The following is a 15,226-nucleotide window of genomic DNA, read 5'->3' as shown; positions in this document are numbered from 1 at the left end:
CCACAAAACCAGTCATAAGTCACAGAGGTAGGCCTATATCTGTGGCAATAGCCAACAATACATTGTATGGGTCAAAATAATGGTTCAAAATATTTTTCTTTAATGCCAAAAATCATTAGGATATCAAGTAAAGATAATGTTCCATGAAGATATTTTGTAAATGTTAATATTAGTAGTAATATGCATTGCTAAGGACTTCATTTGGACAACTTTAAAGGCGATTTTCTCAATATTTCGATTTTTTTGGCACCCTCAGATTCCAGATTTCCAAATAGTTGTATCTCGGCCAAATATTGTCATATCCTAACAAACCATACAGCAATTGAAAGCTTATCTATTCAGCTTTCAATATCAAGTGAACAAGTCAGTGAATTGAGAAACTCACCTCCAACATTAAACTGTTGTGCTCTATTTTGAAATCCATCCGAGAAGGAGCAACATCAAAAGTAATTCTTTCCCCTCTGTAATATGGGACCTGTAGTTCAAGAAGAGACACTAAAAAACTAAGACTGACATTTGTGCTTTATTATTACAAATTATTTAAAGCTGCAGTCTGTAACTTTTGGCACACTAGCGTTAATAAACAGAACTACATGCGTCTTGCAGAACAAAATTGTAGCTACTTCTCTCTGTTTATGTTTATGTCACACAGGTACTGTGCTACTTTGCAGCAGTGCCAACCCTAACCAGTCTAAAATAGTCAGAATATAAACACTTATTTGCTTATTATACACATTTTGTAAATTTTGAATACAAAAAAGTAACGGACTGCAGCTTTAACTTGGCATAAAAAAGGTTGCGAAATGAGATGAGAGAGAAAAAAATATCAAATTATTTTAATTTAAGGTACAGTAATGACATACTGTGCAGAAGTCAAAGGTATGTTAGAATTTAAAAAAAAAAAAAAAAAAAAAAAAAAAAAATGGTGTTTATATCTTTTGCTTTAGTGTGCCAATAGTTCACAATTCACATTTCCAAAAACATTTCATATGAAAATTAATGACAATAAAATAAAAAAACAGCTTCTTACCACAGTGTATTCACCACTGGGAAGACAGGGAAAGGAGAAAGTGCCATCCTCACGAGACAGGGAGCTGCACAAATACACAAGGGAGGGGTCGCCGATTAAAGTCCCATCCACAGGAGCCACACTGCAGCCATTGATATCCTGGATAAATTACAAATTTGTTTAGATACATTTTACTGGATAATAAATATTGAGTCTGTATACATTTGTGAAGACATTATCATATTATGGAATGACAGATAGATGCGGTTGGGTTTTGAATCTAATAAAACCCTTTACCTCTTGTGTTACACTTGCAGAGTAAAGGAGGAAACTGACTCCCTTCATGGGTTCACTATCGCTCTGCACCTCTCCAGAGACATCATAGCCCTTTACCACAAGAGGAGCTGCGGCGGGGGCATTTTCATTTGACACAACCACAGTGGTTGAGCTCTGTGGGGGGACAAAAAAAGGAAACCAACAAGATTTTTTTTAGAACGATGTAAAATGCTGGAGAAAATCAGAACTTTCTCCAGTTAAATGAGAAGAATACAGAGATCATAATTTTTGGCCCTAGTGATCATGTAAATGCAAGTACAATCTTTCGGCCTCTGTCATGGGATGTTGAAATTCAAGGAGTCTTATTTGACTCTGATCTTAAATTTTAAGTCAAGCACTTTTCAAGTATCTCTTCGTAAATATGGCTATTTTCAAGGGTTTTCCAGGACTTCAATTTCAAAAAGTTAAATTCAAGTACTTCAAGCACCTTGTACGAACCCTGACAATCGCTAAATTAAAACCATTTCTTTCTTTTACTGATCTTAAAAAAACTGATCCATGCATTTGTTTCATCACGCCTTGATTATTGTAATGCTTTATATCTAAGTGTTTGCCAATCTTTATCGTTACACCTAGAGCTAGTTCAAAATGCAGCGGCCAGATTGCTAATAAATACAAGAAAGAGCGACCATATCACTCCAGTCCTGTCAAGCAGCAAATAGAATTCAAGGCTTTGATGTATATTTTTAAAGCTCTTCACGGTTTGGCCTCAGTTTATACTTCAGAGCTCATCAATACCTGCTGCTTCTCTAGATCCCTTAGATTGAACATTCAGCTGCTTATGGATATTCCATGAACCTGGTCAAAAGGTGCAAGGGTGATCAAGCTTTTGCTGTTGCTGCTCCTAGGTTATGGAATGGGTTACCACTCTCCGTTAGGTCATCAACATCGATGTACATGTTCAAGTTGTGTCTAAAAACTCACTTGTTTTCTATAGTATAATACAATAGTAATATATGTGGCTGCAGTTTACATTTGCGTCTTCTGCAGTCTTTGACCATCTTTGTTTGTGCATATGGTATTTGTGGTTTTAATAGTTTTTTCTCCCCCTTTCTCTTGTATTGTTCAGCACTTTGTCAACCTTGTAGTTGTTTTAAAGTGCTTTATAAATACATTTGATTTGGATTGAATTTGAACAATAAAGTACATAAAACTGCATGTATATTTAAATTAGACGCTTTGCCATAAATGTAATGTATGAACAAACATTATCGTGTGAAATGTAGTGGCAGCTTTCTTCGGGTGTTGACCTATTCGTCCTTGAGAACTGTTTTGTCAACAAGCTAGTTTGTACTTTATACCTGCTCCAGAGTCCATGAGACATGAGAGGCAGTGATGTCATAAATTCCTGGAAGCACCTTGAGGAAAGTATACCTGTAAAAAAAAAAAAAGCAATATAGAGAAGATGTTATTTGTCTATTTGTTAATGGAGTATTTGTGCAGTAAAAATCTGATCATTATTTTGAACTGGAAAGTTAAAGAGAGAACCTCAGGGTAAAATGACCCCCCCAGTGGCCTATTGTTGCTGGTGTTTTTTTTGTTTGTTTGTTTAATTTAATAATTATTTTATGGCATGGATATATTATTTTTTATAATTTCAAGAATATGTTGCATATTTCAAACAATCAATCAATAATTTATTTATAAAGCACTTTAAAAACTACAATGGCATACCAAAGTGCTGTACAAAAAAAATAAACATTTCATACACAAAGAATAAAAATTCCAAATATAAAAATAAGTAAGTACATATAAAACTACTCATGAAACTCCTGTGAGTACAAATAGATCTTACGATGTGATTTGAACATTAATCTTAAGAATCGTAAGCGCAATATGCTAGTTCGACCTTAGCGATCTTGTTGAGGACTGAATGTTTAAAAGATCCCTGATATAGTCTAGAGTAGGGTTGGGCGATGTCCCCTAAATTGGCAGTTGACGTGTTTACCGTAAAACATCGCGATGGAATATGATATTGCCGCTGGGGGGGCAGGGGAGGGGATGTTGAAGGATATATTTTACTATATCTCTTTACATAACTATTATTTTATACTTAAAGGGTTACTTCAGTGATTTAACATTAGGCTTTGTATTTAAACTGGGTCATTTATGTAGTAGAAATGTGAAATTATTTTTGAATTTGGTGCCTTCTAGACTAAGAAAAGACAGTTTCATGTGGATGAAAGACAACAACTCCCAGAATGCACTTGCTTCGCTGCACTACGAGGCCACTCCATACACCGTCGTTTTGATCTTCATAGTAATAAAATAATTTTGTTCAGTTAGAGAATAAACACTACAATTAAAAACTGAACGTGCCTTTTCAATAAAGTGTAAGTGAGACGAACGAAAGTCACGGCACAGATGCAGCTGTGTCAGATTTCATTCATCACAAAGAGCTGAGCAGAGATGAGGTAACGTTAAGCGCCAGTCTGGCACGTTTTCAGATCGCATATGGAAGCTAAACTATCACAGGAATTCATTGAAAAGTTGAAACACTCACTTTGCTCTGCATCGCCCCGTTATGAATGTCCGTGCGGCCGACTGTGTCTTACATTCTGTGCGTGAGATCTCTCCCCTATGGGCGGGTTGATAACATGCGGAACAGCTCCATCTAGTGGCTGTAGTCTTTAGCCTCTGGCCAAAAAATCCTCAGATGACGCAAAATGACGATATTTGCGTCATCAGAGGATTTTTTCCAGAAATAAAATGCATAATTATCTCGTCTCAGGGGGATATGAGGGGGAAAGTACCATCATTTGAATATACTACCGGGTTTCTACTGATACAAAGTAGGGATGTGACGGTGAGGAAATTTTCCCACCGGTTAATTGATGTGTGACAACACCGGTAATACCGGTATCACCGGCGGAGGCTTTTAAATCACTAATTCTATCTAACCGAAAGTAACATGCACACGACCGCTCTGAACTGAAAACGCGCCAGTGCGCACACACCGTGACTGACCGCTCGTCTGTAAATGCGCGCTCTGTGAGGCCATGGGTGCGTCTCAATCAGTTCCCTAGTTCAGTTGTCAGGGCACTGATCAAGCATTGATCAGTCTATGATTGAGATGCACGCCATGAATGCACACTGTTAGTTCGTCCGTAAAGCCTCGTTTATACTCGACGCGCCCACACGAGCGCGAGGGTGCGCGCGGCAAAAATAAATCCGCGCAGCAGCGTAGCGCGGAGGCTCGCACTGCGGAGCCAGGCGAAAGTAAACAATGCGCGCTCTGTGCGGCCGTGCACATTTTACTTTCGGTTTTTAATTAGCGCCAATTCGGCTGCGGGTTGCTTGAATTGTGGGTTCATTAGCCTATTATTTTTAATGAAAAACACAACAACAAAACAAATGACAAACTCCCTTAAATAGGCGCTTTTACGTTTCGCTTTGAAACCAAATCTTCCGCGATCATCTCAGTCAGCTCCTCACTCTTAAATCTGATGAATGATCCTGCCGCTGCCGAGACTCACGGTCGGATCCTGCTTTATTAAGCAGACACGTTCAGTTTTTATTTGTATTGTCTGTTCTCTAACTGAACTAAATTATTTTATTACTATAAAAAAAAAATCAAAAAGACGATGGGCGGTGCCACGGTGGGCAAGTGATGTAACCGGTGTGGAGTATGGACACCGGTAACACCGGCAACACCGACTATCGTAGCAAGCCTAATACAAAGCCTAATGCTAAATCACTGAAGTTACCCTTTAAAAACTATAATTTCGTTATTTTAATAACCTAACTAATGACTCATACGCACTTTCTGGTGGCACGTGAGGGGGAAATACGTAGCTTTCTTCCACTTAAGAAGAGTTGTGCACTTAAGCATTTTTTATTTTACTACATCGCTTTACAATTTAAAAAATTCTACTTAAAAACTATTATTTCGTTTAATTAATCGTATTAATTGTGCTGCTAATTATAAGTTAAATAAAAAAAAGGCGATTTCAGTCTGAGTGTTTTTCCCGTTTTCTTGTTCTTGATTTGTTGTTCTTCTGTGTTTAAATAAATGTGTTATCAGAATCACCTTCATTCTTTCATTTTATTTGACATTATGGCCAAGGCAAATTGTCAAAGGTTATTTGACGTTCGCCTAACCCTAACCCTAACCCTAACCCGGCAAGTCAATTATTTATCACAATTTATTGAACAGTGGAGTGAAATCTTAATTTAATCTGAATTCTCAGTCTATAGCCATTATTACATACCTTAAAACAACCTATATGCAATTCATAGAATTATATAGAGCAAATCAGAAGTATCAAAGAAGGGTCAACGTTTCATATTTCGCTGCATTCAAACTTTAACTTGCAAATTCGTATGATGTTAAATGATCTAAGCATTATGGGTTGTTGTCTTGGCTCAATAATATGTTGAAGTCTGTGTTTAGACAATGCGATGCAGAGCATGACATAATAAGCACATTGCGTCAGAAGAAATTTTTCAAGATCAGTGTTGAGTTTGACCTTGGCTTTTTATGAAAAAAAAAAATAATAATCTACTCACTGGCCTCCAGCTTGGGTGAGGACACTCTGAAGAGCATCATCTTCTCCTGCTTTTCTCAAACTTACTTCAACCCCTGCAGGCCCCAACAAATGCCCTTTACTCAAGACCTGAAGGAGTGAAGAAAATGAGCAGATTTCTTTTACCTTACCAAAAACTGAATTACAAAGTCACATGTAAAGATTTTCAACTTACAGTTCCCAGGACTGAAAACCCTGTAAAAACAAAGTTGATGTCTTGTTCTTTAGTGCAGATGTCAGTAATTCCATCCACATGTAGGTCCACAGTTGTTGGCTCTGCATTCAGATAATGTATAACACAATACATGATAAGTGAATGGTAAGCACACACTACACCCTGGATTGATAAAGAGCATATTAAAGAGTATACATGAATGTGAATTATTGAAGATTGAATTATTTACGATTTAACATGTAAAATAACCACCGCTTGATATGTGAAATTGTTTCTTACCAAAGCTCCATCCTGACGGTGGTTCTATCTTTATAACAAAATCACCCTGTAAAAGATGGTGGTCCCGATTAGTGCAAACATACACATAGGCTACAATCATGAATTTTGTGCTGACCATTAATTGTCATACAGATAATTGTGATTAACGATTTAATTCTGTTTTGTTCATGTTATTCCTGACTATGAAAAAGACAAGGGATCATATCACTCCTATCTTGGATTTTTTAGGGTATTTTAATTTGATTACATTGTAATTTTTTTATTTTAAACTGCTTACTTCTTCAATTGTTTTGATAGCATGTTTTTATTTTGTATTGTGTATCTGAACGCATTTCTCTTTTATGAATGCATTTCTATTATACGATTGTATTCCTCCTTATTTTATCTTATTATTGGAATTAATAATATGCGTTGAGACGCAACTTTTAAAGATGTTTTAGAAAATAATAATAATTATTATTATTAATGTGGTAACACTTTACAATAAGGTCTCATTCGTTAACATTAGTTATTAACTAACATGACCCAACATGAGCAAAACATTTGCTACAGTATTTATTAATCTTTGTTAATGTTAGTAATTAAAAATCCAGCTGTTCATTGTTTGTTCATGTTAGTTCACAGTGCATTAACTGATGTTAACAAATACAACTTTTGATTTTAATAATGAGATTAATAAAGATTAAAGATTAATAAATGCTGTAAAAGTATTGTCCATTCTTAGTTCATGTTAACTAACTGTTAACTAATGAAACCTTATTGTAAAGTGTTACCACCAAGAGTTACCTTTTTTTTTTTAAACTTGGACTCATATATATTAATAAAAATTATAATAAATAAATCAGCCCATATGATAAACTTTAATTCTGTGAAAATTAATAATAATAATAATAATAATAATAATATAATACTATATTTGTGTTTTTCTACATGTTGAATCTTATCTAAGTCACTGATGCCTCTCTGATGGTGTGAATTAAGGTGAAGCAGCAGGTATAAGGATGTGATACTGTAAGAGCCTGGCAGGCGGTCCCTTAGCCCGCCCAACTCCTGTTCCAGTTAAAAATAGACGGGCATGTCAAAAATTAATTTCGCCCCAATTTACGCCATCAGAGGAGCTTGCAGCAATTTGCAAGTCCTATGACAATATGTGATTTGTTTAAACTCCACTGGGAATATTTACCATTCTGCAGATTAGGGCTGTGCAATATATTGAATTTCATGATGTATCACAAACAAACTCATTAGGGTTGCAATATGCATTGCAAATTAAATGCATCTTTTTCGAAAAGGTATCACAATGAAAAGTGCAGAGAAACATCTAGAAATGCACCCGTTTTCTGGTATATGTGTGAATCGAGCGACAGCAGTGATGCTTGCGTCAAAATAAAGAAACTGCAACTAACCCTAAACATATGATAGCTTTCAAGGGAAGATGGCCTGCCTGATGTATCTTCAAGTGAGCAAGGTGTTTTTCCCCAGTGCACTTATATTTTCCTGATATTGTATATTCTTATTTGAATAATGAATATGAAGTCAAGCAACTTGAATTCCTGCGTCTTGCCAGAAGATGGCTCCTGGAGCTCAATTATCCATCCATTTTCCAAACTGCTGGTCCAATGTGACTACAGCGTAATATCATACAGGTATAAATTCCTTTTTAATTGATTATTAAATGGTTTCATTTATTTAAATTTAAATAAGGTTTATAAATGCTAGTTTCCAATAGAATTCAAGGTAAATATTTTAATTACTACTACTCAGTTTGCTAAGTTCAAAATTATTATTAAATAGCAAGCACAAACTATGCAAAAGCGGCAGCCCTTCCGGCACATTCAGTGTCCGAATTAACTCACTCGTTTTAATTTACTCTTTCAAGTGGACTATACTAGTGGAGTAATGTAGGTACTAGGGAGTAGTGAATGAGGGTATAGGGGGCAATTTCAAACACATCCTGGGATAGATAGGAAAAACAAGTTGTCAATGAATTACATAAAATAATATTAGGCCTTTATCTGATTAATTGATTTATCAAAGAAATAATCTACACATTTACAGATTACAAAAAGTGTTTTAGTTGCAACCATAAAGCTTTATTCATAAAGCCTACTTTTTAGACAAGTTATGTAAATAGAAAAAGCAAAAATAGAGTTAAAATAGAATAATAGTAAAATAAAAAGCATATTTCAAGCTCCACTCTCCACATATTTTGCTTATTGATGTTGTAGATGTCATTTTGCACATGTACATAATGTAAAATAAGCCCATTCTTTACCATTTGATTGCCATTAACGATAGATACTTTTTACAGGTAATTTTTACTCCGTTCTTTACATAGAATGAACAGGAAACATGCATGTTGCAGGTGTCATTCTTTTATGACTTAAAATCTTAAAAGAAGCCAGTGTAGATCACATTTTTCTCTATATTGTGTAACGTTAGCCCTACAACAACTGAAGCCATCTCAATGAGTGGTGAAAGGACTTCATAGAAAAAGACTTCCTTATGATTCAGAATAAATGCAACAAGACATTCTAAGAGTTACAGTACCTTGTCATAGAGGGGGATCATGAAGTAACCATTGATTGGTGCACAGTCAGTCTGATATTTCAGAGAGCCCTGCTTAGTGTACAACTTTATCTGTAAAGAACACATACATAGTAAATGTTGGCCATAAACTCCTTTTAAATAAATGTTACTTTTGACAATGCCATTGTATTTTCATATCTCAGTAAATTCTCATCAAATTGTAAAATGTAGAGTATCATGATACTTAAGCTTTAAAAGAAACTTACTACTGCGAACGACATGCATTGTTCGACTAACTGCAAGCAGTTAATTCAGATAGTTTCAGTGATTACCCTGAGTAAGACAAATCTAATTAACCGATTATCTGTGATAATAATATTAAACATGCTTGAACAAATCATGTGTTTTGCTGACAATGCTTGACAGGTTAGGTAGCTGTCATCCAACCTGCTACATTCACGACAGACGGATCAGCAGATTATACGATCTACAACCCATAAGCATTACTTCTTAGGAAAGCAGATGATATATAGATCAGAGAATCGGTTCAGTTCCGGAACGGCGTGCTCTAGCTAGCCAGCTAACCATTTTTAACCAGAAATCTCAAATCTTCTTACCTCAATGACAGAGTAATTAATTTCCACATCTGACTTGACAAAACCCCCACAGCCTACCAAAATGTCATCGGTACCATTCACAAATGTCAAATACAAAAAAGATAGAATAAGAATCACTAGCTCTTTAATTCCACCCATCGTGCAGCGCTGGTGTAGCGTACTGACGTACGGTGAGCATGGCTCCGATGAATTCAGCCAATCATTTTAATGGCAAACTATTTTAACTTATTCCTATTGGTCAGTCACGACCGGTTCCTATATTCATTGTTTTTATTGGCTGTTTCAGGAGAGGAACTCGAAAACCAGCGAATATTATTAGAGTTTCTTTCAAGCATACTTGGTTATTTATGTGGCATGGTAGATAATATTCGTCAGAATAAGGTCATTATCGCATGAATATCTCATTACTAATAATAAGGTGAACGATATTGTCATGCTAAGTGCTATCCTGCTTATATTTGTAAAGGCCGGGAACTCTGGACATGTTCTGCAATTTCACGTTTGCATATTTAACCAGTGAACATGTATAATTTTATCCTTGAATTCTATAGTAAATATTCACATTCAAAACATTCTGTTTTTCAAAACCTGAAATGACTTGACCATTCGCTTGCAGGAAAAGCAGCAGAGTGCCGATCCACAATCTCCACCTGCTGCTACAAATATCACCATTAGGTGGTGCAATGGGGCGTTGATAAAGACTTCAAGAAACAGAAAAAGTCTAGAGGACCTCAATAAATGACTTGGAAAATATGGACCAAGCGGTGAGTATATGAGACATTTGTAGTTTGTTGTAATCTCAGTGGCCGCTTAGAACACACACAGTCAAAAAGAAGAAGAAACACACACATTCCATTCATGTTTTATTGGTCACGTGGTTTCCATAATTATTGAAGGTTTTCTGGTGACTGAAGAATAAGGGAAACACAAAAATCTCTAAGGTAGGGGTTTTCAAACAGAGGAGGGGTACATGGGAAAGTTTAGAGGTAAAAAAAGTAAAATAATAATAATAAAAAAGACTATTTACATTTGATTAACATCTAATTGTCCATCCAAGGTGTCCCCCATGGCCTGAGACGCTGGGATAAGTTACATAATCTTCGTGACTCTGGTCTGCTCCGGATAAAGAGGTTTTGGGAATGGATGGATGGACATTGGAATTGGGTAATACATTTAACAGTACAGTAGCCTACACATATGATGTCTGTTGATGTAGTTCAGCACACCTCACTGCAAAACATTTTCATTTTACGAAAGTTCACCTGTGAGTAAACTCAACTAAACATGAGTAAACCCAACTTGAAGATAACCTTTGTTTCAACTTACAATAGTCAATACAATGGATACTTTAAGTTTACTTGAAAACGTATAAACTTCAGTTCAAAGTCCAAAACATGTCTAAATCTTTAATGTACACGCCACATATAGTAGCCTACCTACATTGATTACTAAACACTTCAGCTCGTGTCATAATCGTAGTAGTCTCACACATGACTGGCGTTTTACCATCTTTGCTCCATGGGGCTTTGTACCGCTAAAATTTGAAGTTTTATTATTATATTATGTATTCACTATTATGTTATAATATTATGGTGTAAATAGTCCGTAGTTAATTATGGATCGGATCATAGGAGACACAGGTTGGCAATGTTCAGCACAGAGTGCTTCCTCTCGCACAGTTGTCACATACGCATCCTCCATTTCACATCTGAATGCTCTGTGAAGACACAAATTAAAATGCAAACAAATATGCTACTAAAACCTGAGTCTGACAAACAGATGTTTTTGACAATTTTACTTGTACAATTTTTATCAGTTATCCTTTAAATCACACACTATACAGAGTGACTAGAGCCCTAAGACATTAATAATTAATGTGAGAAAACAGCTTATAGTACAATTAACGTAGTTTACTGTACACTAGGTTGTAGCGTGACCTTTAGGTTACCTTAATTATGACAAATGTATGAATTTCTGTATGGTTTCATGTTTATAGTGTGAGCCTTCTTATGGCAAAGAGTTATTGGTTCTATAGTGATGCTGAGTGAATAAGCTATTTTAAAGCACAGCATACACCGATCAGGCATAACATTATGACCTGGTGAAGTGAATAACACTGATTATCTCTTCATCCCGGCACCTGTTAGTGGGTGGGATATATTAGGCAGCAAGTGAACGTTTTGTCCTCAAAGTTGAAGCAGGAAAAATGGGCAAAAGTAAAGATTTGAGACATGGGCCAAATTGTGATGGCTAGACCACTGGGTCAGAGCATCTCCAAAACTGCAGCTCTTGTGGGGTGTTCCTGGTCTGCACTGGTCAGTATCTATCAAAAGTGGTCCAAGGAAGGAACAGTGGTGAACCGACGACAAGGTCATGGGCGGCCAAGGCTCACTGATGATGCACGTGGGGAGCGAAGGCTGGCCTGTGTGGTCCGATCAAACAGACAAGCTACCTTAGCTCAAATTGCTCAAGAAGTTAATGCTGGTTCTGATAGAAAGGTGTCAGAATACACAGTGCATCACAGTTTGTTGCATATGGCGCTGCATAGCCATAAACCAATCAGGGTGCCCATGCTGACCACTGTCCACCGCCAGCAAAGCACCAACAGTGGGCACGTGAACATCAGAACTGGACCATGGAGCAATGGAAGAAGGTGGCCTGGTTTAATGAATCACATTTTCTTTTACATCACGTGGATGGCCGGGTGTGTCACTTACCTGGGGAACAGATGTCACCAGGAAGCATTATGGGAAGAAGGCAAGCTGGCAGAGGCAGTGTGATGCTTTGGGCAATGTTTTTGTGAAAACTTGGGTCCTGCCCCATCCATGTGGATGTTAATTTGACACGTACCACCTACCTAAGCATTTTTGCAGACCATACAGCCTTTCATGGAAACGGTATTCCCTGGTGGCTGTGGCCTCTTTCAGCAGGATAATGCGCCCTGCCGCAAAGCAAAAATTGATCAGGAATGGTTTGAGGAGCTCAACAACGAGTTTGAGGTGCTGAGTTGGCCTCCAAATTCCCCAGATCTCAATCCAGTCGACCATCTGTGGGATGTGCTGAACAAACAAGTCCGATCCATGGATGCCCCACCTTGGAACTTACAGTACTTAAAGGATCTGCTGCTAACATCTTGGTGTCAGATACCACACCACACCTTCAGGGGTCTAGTGGGGTCCATACCTCGATGGATCAGGGCTGTTTTGGCAGCAAAATGGGGACCAACATAATATTAGGAAGGTGGTCATAATGTCAGAAAGTCTTTTATTCCTGACATTTTATTTTGAGAATGTAATCATATCCTTTCCGAACGCATCACATCATCATTGCCGACTCCGCATTCTGTGGGATGGTGGCTCGCGTGTGCGTAACCTAATCGAAAGTAAGTTTCATCCTGCACTAAGATGCAAATATTGCCATCGGACTTGTTTAGATGGTGTATACTTTCACCTGTTTACATGTTAAGTATATTATACGCATGGTTTGATACCTTTGTGTGTATTTCTTTAGTTAATAGGTATTACGTGAACATGTTATAAGCCTTGTTAGACTGGAGATTGTTTCTTTTACATTATTTCAGCCGTAAGCTGTATTTTCGAGTGCTATATTTAAGTTATTATGCCCTTTAGTCCTACTGCTAAATTGTGTTTAGCCTCTGTGTCGCTGTCAGATGCACGTAGAGTGTAGTTCGGCACTCCCTGGCCATGCCCCCCTCATGTGCTGGGGCATGGGTGCAGTTGCGTTCGCTTCCACTAGAGGGAAGCGAAGACCACCGAATCCATTTAGTATTCCTACTTGGCCTCATTAACCTTTTGTATGCCTGTATATTAGTTGTTTATGACTCTTTTCAGGTTATTTGACCAAATTATTATATTTCAGTATTCAGATTCCATGTTTAATATTGCATTGGATATTACTTTATACTTTTGTACATTGTGATGAATATTATTTTATTCTTTGTTTCTTTATAGACCACACATACACACACACCCCACCTATATACCTATTTGTACACCAATGATTGTACCCAAACTACAATATTAAAGTTTGCTGGAATAACTTCTCCGTGCCCTTCTCTCTGACCGGAGCCCTGTCAAAGGAAACTGCCAGACCAGTATTATCCCCTTCAGAGTGTCCTACTCTATCACATGGTCCTTCGAGCCGGATCTGACAGCTTTCTGGAGACAATATGGAGCCAGGACAACCATCTGCAGATCCAGCAGTGCGTTCTCGACCCCAGCGGGAGATACAGTTACCAGCATCCCTTGCAAACTTTGAAGTTGGGTACACACTGAGAGTCACAGTACTCCCTTCCACCGAAGCTGAGGAACTCGGAGCAGCAGCCCCAGCTCAAGACATCCCAATCCCTGATCCACTTTCACTGCCATCTGTGAGAGCAGAGTCATGTCGATCCTGGATATCTTCTCATCGTAGCAGACCGAGATCTCAAGCCAGTGCTGCCTCATCAGGCAAGAGGTCCATTGCAGACGGGCTATCCGAGCTACAAAGTGCCATGTTGGAGGAACAGGTCAAGCGAATGGAATTAGCAGAAGTGCAGCGGCAGATCATGGAGCAGACGCTAGTGGACGAGCATTGTACTCTTCTAGACAAAGAAGCCAAGGATGCCCTCTATGAGAAGGAGGAACTTCTCATAGAACAAGAACGTCAGAGACGTCGACTGGAGGAGAAAGCAGAGATGGCATACAAGAGTAAAGAGGCTATCACCAGGCATCAGATGTTGCGACGGCGACAGAAAGAGAAAGAGATGGAATTGGCGCAAGCGGCTTTAATCACGTCTTTCCTGAAGGAAGAAGGGATTGAGAGTTCCCGTTCCTCCATGCACCTCAGTGAATGTGGGCGCAACCTAAGGTCCTCATCAGAAGCTCAGCCACTCCTACTCCACTCACAAGATGGACATGGACTGCTTCATTCTACTCCGTCTATTCATGTTATGCCACCAGTTTCCAGTACAGTCATAAGTCCACCTGTCTCGACTAGTCTTACATCAATACAGCCCGCTCCACAAGTGAGTGCTTATACTGCTACAAGTGTACTCGCTCAGCCGCAGCCTACGTATCTTACCATGCTTCCTCCTTCAGCAATCATCAATCCAGCTTCGCAGTCGGCTCCCAGATCAGCCGTGAGTGCCGTTACCTCATGTGCTCCGCCACTGTCAGTAGAACAGTATATGGCCCCACTTCGCCAACAGATGGTCTATAGCCAAGCCCAGGTCCAATATGTGCCTCCACCTGTTACACCTCTACAGCCAGTGCTATCAGCTGCTAACATGCCGTCCTATCCTTACCCTGCTATGCCACCTTCTCCACGACAGGGCATAGCGCCTCTAGATTACAGGACAACGCCGGGTACAGACATCATGGAGCTACTAGTTGCCACAGCTTATGGCCTTCCTAGACCTACTCTACCTCACTTCACCTCAGGTAAAGAGTCAGACTTTGCCCTGCTCAAGATGGCTTTGGATAATCTGCTCAACACACATGCTCACCTCACAGAGCAGTTTAAATATCAAGTCCTCCTCGATCACTTGAAACAACCAAGCGCCTACAAGCTAGCCCAAGCTTACATGTACCATCCAAAGCCGTACACCTCAGCCCTCCAGGCTCTCCAAGATAAATATGGGCAACCGCGTCAGCTCGTGCAGAGTGAGCTGGGTGCCATCTTAAACTCACCTTACGTAAGATCTGGAGATCCAGAGGCATTTGACAACTTCGCCCTCTCAGTACAAAGTCTAGTT

General features: G+C 38.5%; 1 protein-coding gene across 1 annotated transcript in view; it reads right to left on the bottom strand.

The window, feature by feature from the left end:
• The window catches only part of nomo (nodal modulator), a 32,732-nt gene extending 23,098 nt beyond the window's left edge, over positions 1-9,634 (bottom strand). The window contains exons 1-9 of the mRNA XM_079841013.1: positions 9,472-9,634; positions 8,876-8,965; positions 6,326-6,371; positions 6,047-6,147; positions 5,855-5,961; positions 2,647-2,719; positions 1,307-1,459; positions 1,031-1,168; positions 386-475 (exon numbers count right to left, since the gene is read on the bottom strand). Coding sequence (XP_079697139.1) covers positions 386-475; positions 1,031-1,168; positions 1,307-1,459; positions 2,647-2,719; positions 5,855-5,961; positions 6,047-6,147; positions 6,326-6,371; positions 8,876-8,965; positions 9,472-9,609 — 936 coding nt within the window. The 5' untranslated portion in view covers positions 9,610-9,634. The remainder of the gene's footprint in view (positions 1-385; positions 476-1,030; positions 1,169-1,306; positions 1,460-2,646; positions 2,720-5,854; positions 5,962-6,046; positions 6,148-6,325; positions 6,372-8,875; positions 8,966-9,471) is intronic.
• Between the last annotated feature and the right edge of the window lie 5,592 nt (positions 9,635-15,226).

This window comes from Gobio gobio (assembly GCF_949357685.1).
Source record: "Gobio gobio genome assembly, chromosome: 17".
Lineage (NCBI taxonomy): Eukaryota > Metazoa > Chordata > Actinopteri > Cypriniformes > Gobionidae > Gobio > Gobio gobio.
Note: the sequence above shows the minus strand (reverse complement) of the source record. Positions and strands in the feature narration are given on the sequence as shown.